The 11,912-nt window shown below is 41.8% G+C and overlaps 1 protein-coding gene across 3 annotated transcripts in view; it reads left to right on the top strand.

Moving 5' to 3' along the window:
- Nucleotides 1-3,160: 3,160 nt before the first annotated feature.
- insyn1 (inhibitory synaptic factor 1) overlaps nucleotides 3,161-11,912 on the top strand; it is a 79,147-nt gene continuing 70,395 nt past the window's right edge. Inside the window, exons 1-3 of one of the 3 annotated variants that reach the window (XM_053622623.1) lie at nucleotides 3,161-4,022; nucleotides 4,513-4,907; nucleotides 5,591-6,071. In XM_053622623.1, coding sequence (XP_053478598.1) covers nucleotides 5,928-6,071 — 144 coding nt within the window. In that variant the 5' untranslated portion in view covers nucleotides 3,161-4,022; nucleotides 4,513-4,907; nucleotides 5,591-5,927. Of the gene's footprint in view, nucleotides 4,023-4,405; nucleotides 4,430-4,484; nucleotides 4,908-5,590; nucleotides 6,072-11,912 lie in introns of those variants that run through there. The other 2 variants (XM_053622625.1, XM_053622624.1) reach the window with 2 other exon arrangements.

Below are 11,912 nucleotides of genomic sequence, written 5' to 3'. Positions count from 1 at the left end.
TCCCAGAGAGCTCAGGGCACAAGGTGAGGGACACCCTCAGGGCACAATCGCACATGCATTCACACACCCATTCACACATGACAGACAATTTGGAAATGCCAGTCAACCTGCAACGCATGTCTTTGGACTGGGGCAGGAAACTGGAGTACCCAGATCAAACCCTTCAAGCACGGGGAAAACATGCAACCTCCGCACACACAGGGGAAAGGCAGGATTCAAACCCCTAACCTCGGAGATGCGAGACAAATGTATTAAACCCTAAGTTAGTTACAGATACAGTAACCCCCCCCCCCAGTTGGTTCTATTTCCCAAACTATAAATAAATGTGAAAGTAAACACCTGCTCGTGCAAGTATTTTGTTGCATCTCACAGGATCCCAGTTCCAATGCACACCTCTAGTCTCTTCCCAGATGCCCTGTGAAGATTTTAGGCAAACATACAAACAAACACTCACACACGCACACTTAAAGCAGCAGTGTTGGCTTATGTAACGATGAGTTCCTTGAACACGAAGTAGCACATAACTGAAGTGTGACTGCTCAGAATCAAATAAACTGCATCAGTCAAATAAAGCAGTGGCTGGCTAGTGGCGCTCTCTCTCTCTGTCTCTCTCTCTCTCACTCTCTCTCTCTCTCTCTCTCTCTGCTGTAGTACCACATTTCCTGGGTGATTTCCTCTAGAGGTACTGAAGGCATGTGCAGGAGACCTGCAAGGAACCTGCAAGGAAAATATTGTGTTCTATAAACTTCGCCATAAACGGGCAGGTGCTATAAATCCACGGCAGAAATATTAAGCGGGGCCAATATTTCCTGGCACCTCTCCAGCTCAAATGACCTATATATATATATATATATATATAGAGAGAGAGAGAGAGAGAGAGAGAGAGAGAGAGAGAGAGAGAGAGAGAATACCGAATGCATGCACCAAAATCTTTTTGCTATTCTCTTTTAATAAAGTTCAAACAACTGACATTTTCAATACATATTAACTAGCAAACTATGCCACTCAGGCTTGCAGAAGACAGTAAATGAATATGAGAGAGTGAATACAATTATCTTTGACGAAAAACAAAATAACAAAAAAAAAAAAAAAAAAACCCAGAATGTACACAGGCAGCAAGTCAGAAACTCTCCCAAGGACATCAGAACTCGATTTATGTGTTTTGTTCCATAGCTTTGCCTGAAAGAACCACATCTGTTCAATGTAGCTTAGCACTAAGAGTGAATAGGACTGATTTTGCCTCTTCCTACACACGTGAGACTACGAGTGTGTGTGTGTATGTGTGTGTGTGTGTGTGTTGATTTCTCTCTCTCAAATGCACACACACACACACACGAACACACATACACAGTCACGCACCCTTGCATTGGCTTAGAAAAGCTGATAGGCTTATTTCACAGAGCACCAGAACACAGCCACTGGGACACATTTCCCTTTGGTAACGGAGAATGAACCCAAGAGATGTTTCCTAGTTGCTGATCAATAAAGCTTTAATTAATACACATTAAAAAAAAATAAAATAACAACAATGATACACTATGTGTAGGTTGCATATATTTAAAACAAGACAATCAAGAAACCTAAAATTATAGTAAAAGTACTTCAAACGAATGCACACTGTATACATTATGTAAGGATTAAAATGTCATGCTGTTGATTATTTTCATATTCATGCCATTTTTCTATAACAGCACATCCTGAAGTGCCTAATACTGGGTACACCACAGTGATTTGCCAAAGATTTTTTATTTTTTTTTTATTAAACAAAGAACACTAAACTTTTGTAACCTTTTTTAACGGATTGTCGTGGAACATCCGCGAAACAAGTTCGTTTCTCTCATCACTTATGTTACAGCAGCTGTAAAGAGCTCTAAACCGAAGAGTTTCGCTTACTGACTGTAATAAAGCACTGACACTGGAGACTCCTTCCATAAATGTTAAATAAATGTCTGCTCACATAAAATATCACCATATGAGATGATTATCTTTGTTAAATAACGGCACTTTTTATCTGTTTATTATTTTGTCTTAGATTATGTGAAATGTCTGCCACACGAGTCTCTGTGAATCAGCTGTTACTACGGAGAACGTATTAGAAGGATCTGTGGTTTGCCTTGCAGTCGGAATAACTTTCAAAGCTGCTGATACAGAAAATTAATTAATACCTTCTGACTAATCAGATTTGAGAATTCAACAGCACCTGTATAAACTGGCATAATATGCTGCTTTATGCTTGTTTTTATTAATGAAAAAAGAATGAGTAAAGCATATTTGCATCATAATGCGTTTTCACTCAATTGCATTCATGAGCAAACTTTTTATTATTATTATTATTATTATTATTATCATTATTATTATTAGTATTATTAGTATTATTATTAAACCAAGTAGTGCAATCAATTACAAAAAAAAACTCTCACTCTTATGGGGCACAGTGGCTTAGTGGCACATTTGCCTCGCACATCCAGGGTTGGAGGTGCGAATCCCACGTCCGCCGTGTGCTCAGTGTTTGCATGTTCTCCCCATGCTTCAGGGTTTCCTCTGGGTACTCCGGTTCCACCCCCAGTCCAAAGATGTGCACTGTAGGCTGACTGGCATCTCTAAATTGTCTGTAGAGTGTGAATGGATGTGTGAGTGTGTCTGCAAATGTGCTCTGAGATGGGTTGGCACCCCATCCAGGGTGTCCCCCACCTTGTGCCTCAAGTCCCTTGGGATAGATGCCAGTGTCTCTGTGACCCTGTGTATGATAAGTGGTATAGAAAATGGATGGATGGACATCACTCTTGTCTTCCCTAGACAAATGGTATAAGGGTCAAAGAAGAGTTTCATTTTGCAGATGATTATTGATATGCTTAAATACAGTAGCGGCTCATCCAAGCCCTACCATTTAAATCAGGCACTCAACAGATGTTAATCGTTATAGTCCTCATAGTCCAAATCTTGACAACTATACGCATAAACTCCACTGAAACAGCAATTATCTCTTTTGAGTGATCAACAATTTAAATAGTCTTGACTTTATTTCGTTTGGGCTATGTCAATGATTTCAATTGATTTATGGATGGATGGGCAATAAGAGGACTGATCAAATGACAAATTGTCTAAAGTCAGTTATTGTATACCTACAAAGTGACCTATATGTACAGGAATACCTGAAATATTAGCCAATGATTGTAGAGTGTAAAAAGTGTGGGTATCTAGTAAAGTGGCATGTACACAGTATATACACTACTAGCTGGTTTGGAAATAGTTTTCCATTGCAGGATGCTCTTTTAATAGCATACATTACACTAAGATCTGGTGTGAGGCATGAAGGAGAACATGTCATTTGGGATACATAGAGATACAGATAGTGAACTGTGAATTCAGAATAACGGGAGGCAGAAAGGGAGGCAGGGTGAGAGGCCCGAGAGATTGGGAAAGAGAAAAAGAGAGAGAGAGAGGCTGTGCTCTTAGCAGATACTGTTAGCTGTTGCTGTCTGTTTAAACTCTCTGGCTCCTCCCATCACGACTGGTGAGAGAGGGAGAGACAGAGGGAGAGAAAGAGAGCGAGAGTCGTTTCTGGCAGCCACCTGAGCCACTCGATAAACTCCTGCTCCTAGCAACCCACATCCGCCAGTGAGTGAGGGGGTGAGAGGAAGGGATGGAGAGAGAGTGTCGAGTGAGAGACAGATAGAAAGAGAGAGAGAGTGAGAGAGAGTGTGAGAGAGAGGATGATTGTGTGTGTATGTATGTGTGTGTGAGCTACAGGGCTCACACATTAAGGCAGAGGGTACATCTCTTCTTCAGACCCAGGCTGTCGTCACGGATAAGGGGAGGCGTCGCCGTAGAGACGGAGGCAGCAGCGGCAGCCTCAACACCCTGGATCAGCCTTCACCGCAGCAACGCAAGCTTCCTCGAGGACGGGATTCCCAGGGTTCTAATCTTGTTCATCTTCTTCATCTTCATGTGCCTTGTCTTCTTCTTCCTCTTCTCCTCTTGCTGATGGATGGAATTCTCCTGCTGGCTGGAAAGACAGAGAGGTATGGGAGGGTGTAGAAAAGATACAGAAACAGAGAGCATGAGTGTATGCATGTGCATGTGTGTGAGTGTCAGACAGAACGAGGTAGTTTTCAACAGTGCTGGCAGGATGAGGGGTAAGGCACTCAGTTATCACCTCATTGGGAGAAAGAGATAGAATTAGGCTTCGCTCTGTTTCCGCTGCTAACCAGAGCAGAGATCAAGTCAGTTGCTCTTGTCTCCACCTGAGCTTGTTGTGTTAGGACACTTTCTACTTTCTGTCTGAGGCTGAGGCAGTGAAATCTTCTTTTTTCTTGTCTTTAAGCCCGTACTGCCTTCCGTTCACCACCCCAGTGCTGAAAAAGTTGAGTAGTTGCTTCTGAAAGAAATAGAGGAAGACAGCAAGATAAGTGACATAGTGTAGGTAAAGGTATGGCAATGATAGATAGGTATATAGAGAGAAGGGGTAAAAGAAAGAAAGAGGATGAACCATTCTCCTTCGTGTCTCCTTAGGTGCCATGTGACGAGTGAATGGTCCTCTCCTCTTAATCACCCTCGGGGAGCAGATATGGGATTTACCTCCTCTGGCCACTTCTGAAAAAAAAAAAAGGGAAAAAAAGAACAGAAAAAGAACAGCAATTCCCCTGAGGGAAACAGTTTCCACGTGGACTGGATGTCATTCACTTTTAGATGGAATTGAATTGACAACAACAATTTGAAGTGTTTTCTAAAGAATTTGGAAATCCAGTTCCATCACCATGAGGAGAGGCTTTAGAAGAGATCAAGGGTCAAGGATATGCTAATGGTGCTCAAGGCTGGAGTGGGATTCACATGTCATTGTCCAAAAAGTCTTCATCATACTCAGAGGGCTCCCACTGTACATACATCAACCTCAGAGGGCTCCCATTGTAAGTATAATTATCCTTCTCTTTTGCTGATGATACGTAGATGAATTAGGTTTTGCAGAAAAGCACACCTACACAGACACAAGCATGAGATTTTTCCTTTAAATGAGGAAGGACACGTCTGAATCGTTTGTGTGGAATAGTTGCATGCTGCAACACCTGACTAGCTCCTATTTTTTTTTATATAAGCTAACCTTGAATCTGACTGCCAGTTGTCTCTGTTTGGTTTAGGTCTGTTAAATCCACACTCTGCTTAAAGAAGGCTTGTGCAGGACGCATTGGGAAATCTCCTCTACTAGAATCTGTTGTCTTTTCTTCCATTTATACAAAAAAGACATTAGTTTAACAAAGCAGGAATTTAGAAGCAAATCTTAGCCTCTCCAGCTCTATGGAAGCAAAAATAATTTCTGACGCAGAGCTTTTTCAAAAATAGGGTCTTTCCTTCTGGTCGGGATTTTCTGTGGGTGTTGAAAGTGGACCATTGGCAATCATAGTGCCTCTTTCTTTTCACAAGTCCTCTGTTCAGCTGAATATTATCTTTTGGAGCACCTACACATAGGGTAACTTCATTATATATAGACAGTGGCAACAGATTTTATTCTCTTAAGGCACACATGGTCAGGAATACATCATGTAACAAAACCTAGTTCTCTTTTTCACATTACTACAATTTTTTTTTGTCTTAGATTCCGTGTACCTGGATCAAACCTTTCAGCACTTTCTCGGATTTAAGACATTTTAAATGACTCCTACGTTCTCCTCTCTACTGTCCTCTTCCTGCGGAGCTCTTGGACATCCCACAGTGCTGTGCAGGAGGAGGCTTGCGCACAGGCCCCACCAGCTTTCCTGGTTCTGCGGGTGTTTTTAAGATGTTGGAGCCTGCCTGCGTGGCCCGAGCCCGAGATCGGATCAGTGATCGGATCAGTAGCACTGCGGCTCCTGGTGGCCCCAGACATGGGCCGCGGCTCGGCCTGCCCCCGCGCTCAGCCCTCCGCCCACCCACCCCTGCTCCGTCTGTGAAGGATGTCCAAGAGTCGAGCTCCTGCCCAGGAACCCTCTGAGATCCCCAGCCAGAGAGAGCGCATCCGCAGCCACATGAAGATGGTGATAGAGCAGCTGGAAGGCATTCTCATAGAGCTCAAAGATGTGGCCAAAGAGCTGCGGGAGGTAAGACTGCTTGGAAATTGTATGGGTGCTTTGGGTTTTTATGAATAATTTAGGTTCTGATCTTGTATACAAGCTGTATAATTGCACTTGTACACCCTTGCCCGAAGTGTATAATTAGTATAATCTCAGAATGGGGAAGCAGGATGCTTTAGGATTTTTGGACTTTGGTCTGGTTGCCTAGTTGACAAGCATCTAAAGGTGTCTCCAGGTAACCCAGAAAGCCAACCCAATCCTGTTCACCCTCTAAAATACAGCCCACTATACACTTTGCAGAAAGGGTACAGAAAAGTGGGGACACTTGTGGAATTTGGTTTTGGGATTCGGACAGGCTGGGTTGAGGTTCAGCAATTGAAGGTTTTCTAGCTTAGTGGTTCCTATACGTGTTACAGGAGTGCCCCTGCTTTGCATATTTCATAATGGTCCCTGCCCTAACATGTGACTCCTCTAGGTTATACTGCCCTTTGGACATACAAACTAACCCAAATATGGACCACATTAAACTTTTTCAGAGAAGGAATAGGAAAGTGGGAACCCTTCTGGATTTTGGCAACCTGGGTTGGGGTGCAGCATGTGAAAGTATTTTCTAAATCAGTGGTTTCCAACCCTGGTCCTGGACTACCCCTATCCTGCCTATTTAGTTGTTCTTCCTTTGTCTCTCCCTGTGTTTGAGCAGGGAAACACAAGAGGTACTTGAGGATGGAGATTGGAAACCACTTCTCCATTTTACACTGTCCTTTGGACAAACAAACGAACTCCAAAACTAATCCCCCTGAGCACCCTTGCAAATATGACCCACTTAGCCCTAATGCCCAGGTAAAGTAACCAAAGTTGTCCTACAGAGAGTAACATTTCTGCAATCAGTGAGACTGTTATATGTTGGATGGGGAGAAAACATCATCTCTGTGGTACTAATCGATCATTTCTTGATACTACACACCCAGATGGATTGAATAGAGAGCACAGCTTGCCTAGCTGTACTCATACACAAGCGTTTGTCCTTTTCTTTCTTTGTGACTTGCTGATCATTTCTGGGATGACTGAAGGGGTTTGGGAGAAGGTGTGGACTCATAGGGTGTGTGAAAAGTGAGCGTTTGATATAATGGTGAGATTAATATGTTACTTGACCGCATGACAAGATTTGTGGATGAGGATTCACCGAAATGGCTTGGATGTTAGACTGGACAGAATGTGAGGCAGGGAAATACTGTATGTGCACTAGGGAAAGGGAGCTAGAGAACCGAGGTGTGCTAGGTAGGATTTGGCACAGCAATCATTATGTAAGCACTTTGCTATCAGCTGGATTCCTACTGTATTCTACGAACTGCCATGGAAACAAGATCAAAAGATTCCAATGTGTGTGTTTGTATGTGTGGAGAAAAAAATACAAATATGTTGTGTGTCGTTATGTTCGAGCTGAAAAAGAGTGTGTGTGTGTGTGTGTGTGTGTGTGTGTGTGTACATTCACGCATGACAGAAAGTGATAAGTAGATGTGAGATTGTTTGTTTAGAGCTGTGATGGAGGTGTTAGAATAACAGTTAGAGATGAGGAAGTTCGTATGGCTTATGTGAGAAGGCATAATGTGCATATTTAAGCCTCTCAAGGTATATAAGACAAAATGAAAGAGGCCGATTCCTCTTTTTTTGTCTTTGTGCGTAGGTGTTTGTCAGCTGCTTACTCTACATGAAAAAGAGACTGGATTTTGTGTGTGTGTGTGTGTGTGTGTGTGTGTGTGTATAGAATAACAAAGCATGTCTGACCCTGAATGTCAGAATAAGATCTGCTTGTCCTAGACTCTGTCCTGTCCTTCGCTGCAAGCTGCTGTAAAGCTTAATAAAAAGAAATAAAGGTGAAGAGAGAGTGTGTATAGAGAAAAGAAAGAGAAAGAGACAGATAGAGATAGAGAGAGTGAGGCAGAGAGGACATTCTCAGGAGAAATATCTAATCTCTATCTGAAATTTCTGTATCACTCTATCCTTATATCTATGCGCCTCGCTCACTTCATCACCTACAACGCCTCTCACTATTCAGCAATAACACATAGCTTCATGTAGGACCCCCTGAGGCAGCCGGACCTCCACGTCCCCACTCTGTCATGCTGATCCCCTCTGCATCCCATCATCCCTTTCACCGGAGTGTGTCTCAGTCAAGAGAGGAAAAGGCCACGCTACAGCGCATTGTACAACACCGCCGTGACACGCTCACTCTCCAGACGTTAACATGATTGATGATCATCGGAGGCAAGCAGTGGAAATAATGCTAGCTCCAGCTATTTATAAACCCCAGAGCTAGCCACTGTCCTGCACACGCACTCACTTCACATATGCATAAGCACTATAAATAGACACAGCACAGGAACGTGTTCGATTTAAAAAAAAAAAAAAAAAAAAAAAATGCAGCACCTTGTGAAATAGTTGACAAATACTGCCTGCTGTACTGGTGATGACATCGGAGCATCATCCTGACTGCAGTTACAGCCATGGGCTGCTTGTTCCGACTGCGATCGCTTGTACCGATTACTAATGTTCCACGAGATAAGGAGGAAGATGTATCGCATGTGTCAGCTAAATCAGTGATAAATGATTGCACGCATATAAGCAGGATGGTATTGCTTGTATATATTTAATGATATACAAGTGATGTGTATGTGGCAGGGGGAAACTAGTGAACCTGACTTGGGCCTCTCGGTCCATATACAGTACTGTCCATTTTAAAGACTTTGCCGAACAAATATTGACCAAATGCCTGGCTGGATTGTTGTTGACCTATATGTCCCTTCAGACATGAAATAGGCATAAATAAATAAATAAATAAAAAAGACTCTGTGTGTGTGTGTGTGTGTGTGTGTGTGTGTTTGTGTGCGCGTGTTCTAGTGTGTGTTTGTGTAGGAGAGAGTGAAAGTGAGAGAAAAGACTTATGCAACTCAGCCGGTAACTTACATAAAATAACACAAGCAGTTGGGAGTTAGTCATCAAGCCTGCCATTCTGGAAGAGTGTGCAATCTCACACATGGCAGAAATCTACTCATGTTGCTACATTGCTGCTGCAACACACACTACGAGAGCTTAATTTGGCCACTGCCTCTCAGCCACTTGCAACACAAATATCTAAAGGTCAAGACTGGATCTTCTATTATTATTCATTACTTAGGTGTGGGGGAAAACAATAGTTGCTGAAAGAGTTTGGTACATTTGCACAAGTGTTCTCGAATCTGTGGCTCACCCGAGTACTGTGGACTGGGATTCATTTTAAGTGGTATAGTATAAAAGTGATGACATCTTTGGGATTAATTGGAATCACTAATGCACAAATCCCCATTCCAAAATCTACTGGAAATCCTTCCAAGAAGATCGGAGGCTGTTATAGCTACAAAAGGGCATGTACTAACAGCATATTATTGGCCGTGTTTTTGGAATGGGATGTTCAATAAGCATACAGTATGTGTGTGTGATGGTCAGATGTCAGCACACTTTTGGGGCGTGTATATAAATAAAAAACACTGAAATCGACCAAGTGTTGTAGTTTTTTTTTTTCCTCTACAGTCGATTTCGGCCAGCTAGCTAGAGTTAGCCTCATATATGTCCTTTTCCTAAAGGAAAGCCTCTATATTTATCCTGCTGTACAAGGCATGCAGTGTGCTGTGAGATTACAACCAGAGCTTATATCAAGCAGGCTAACATTGGGTGACTAGTTTGTTCTGTAGGCTATGTGCTCTTTGTGACCTTGCAGAATGAGCATAGGTATCAGCAATGCACGGGCACTGCTTTTGGATCAGGCAGTCACAGTGAGAGCTAACCTGCTGACAGTAGCTAAATAACAAGTTCCCGCTGAGAGGGTTGGTTCTTTCATCTGGTATTCAATAACTTTGATGGTCACATTGATGTGCACAATGAAGGGGTTTTTTTTTCATACTCAGGACACTTTTCAAATACTGAGCAGTCGCACGTTGGGAATACTCGAATCGTGTTCAATTGGGTTAAGTATTCTGGTTTGGGATGCAGTTTTGAATGTGAATTACTTGGCACAATGGGATATTTCTATCAGAGAGGGCAAAAATGTGCATCATTTGCAGGTGGTGATTCTGCTTAAACACAAGCATCACAATTTGAATGTTGATGACAAGACCAGAGGGACATTCATAATCCGAGTAAAGTGATGCCGCCCATGTCCATTTTGAAGAAGGGTGGTGGGGGGAGGACTTAACTAAACAAAAATACATTAGTTAACGGCTTGTTTGAAGACGTCTGTGTGGGAAAAAAAAATAAAAAATTCTTCCATTGATGTCACTTTACCTCAAACAAGCCCAAAAGCATTCCTTTATCTAAGATTATTTTGTTTAAATGGACTCCAATACTGCCTCTTATGTTTAAAGGATAAGTAATTGTTGTCATTGCTACAATGAACATGCTCTCAAATGTGGGGTGGTGGTTGCAGTAGTTACACAGAAATGGAATAATCAATACATTTCATTAACAAGTAAATAATGTGCTTCATTTCTCAATACTATAATACCCCAGAGATGAACTCCCAGGGAGTAAGATGGAAAATGTTCTTGAAGCTACTACAAAGATTTCAGGTTTGAAACAGACAAGGTTGATTTAAAAAATCGTTTACATAATGATAGAATGACAGTCAGTAGAATCTTTCTCTGATCGAAAATTGTGATCAAAAAATAAGTAAGAGAGAACGGTGAAGACACTTCACAGGACAGACATGCGGAATTTGACCTACTAATAATTATCCCTAGAACACTGCATTCTCAGCCACACCTACTACCAAACATATCCTGTAATAACACGTGTACAGACAACCTTAGATCGTTGCCGTCTCATGGTAGGAAAAGGTTAAAGATCTGAGATACAACTATTTTCTGAAAGGTCAAAAATATTTGTCGGGCGCATCAAGTATGAACAGTGCTCAGGCATAAAACATTTCAAAATGAGACGTTGTGATACGGACAGATATCTGCAGCCAGTTGTACTGGCTGAACGTGATTTCGATTGAAAGTCAGGGTGTAGTTATGCTGTATTCGACAGCACGGAAGTTAGAACTTGGAATTACATCATTTTCAATCCTACTTGCATTCAATCTACAAAGTGGAGAAAAAAAAAAAAAAAACACAGACGCCTCCATGGTCATCTTTTGTTAGCAATATTCTAGCCAGCGATGAGTGATGTATGTTTATTTATTCCAAACAGCAAACTTTATAGCTGCTACTATAAATTTCCCAAGCTAAATACATGTGTATGTGGATTGATCTTAAGCTAATAGTAGTATATACAGCATAACATTTCAAATTGAGCAAGTGTTACTTTGTTTGCTCTTGATGCTGTGAGCAGCCATGTTGATTTGATGTCGCATGCTGAACTCAGTGTCGAGGAGTCCTTCCAGGGTTTTCCGAGTTGAAGGCGTGTTCTGTTTTTTTTTTCACTAGTCAGAGTTTGGAAATTCCAAGTTTCCAACTGGAATACAGCACTTGTTCAAAACTAGCGTGGTGTAGAATTTCGGTTGCACCACAGACACTTACGGTATGTCATGACTAGTACTGTGTGAAGTGATCATAGATCAAAACTTTTATCACACAGAGCAACGTTCAACATTTCACCACCACCAGGCAATCCGAAACACCATCCAACCTAAACAGGTAATGCTACATCCATGATGTATGATCAAGATGTAGGGAAGTATTTAGCATCTGTCTTTCTTAGTGTAACATTTCCTACAGTCAAGGTCTATCTCTCATGATTGCAATAAAGCGATGACTCAAACGATCCATTTCTTGTTTTCGTACTTGTTCTGTTAGTGCTCTCATGCAACAAATGTAATGAACCATAGTAAGAAAA

The sequence above is a fragment of the Ictalurus furcatus genome, chromosome 4 (genome assembly GCF_023375685.1).
Source record: "Ictalurus furcatus strain D&B chromosome 4, Billie_1.0, whole genome shotgun sequence".
Classification (NCBI taxonomy): Eukaryota; Metazoa; Chordata; class Actinopteri; order Siluriformes; family Ictaluridae; genus Ictalurus; species Ictalurus furcatus.
Note: the sequence above shows the minus strand (reverse complement) of the source record. Positions and strands in the feature narration are given on the sequence as shown.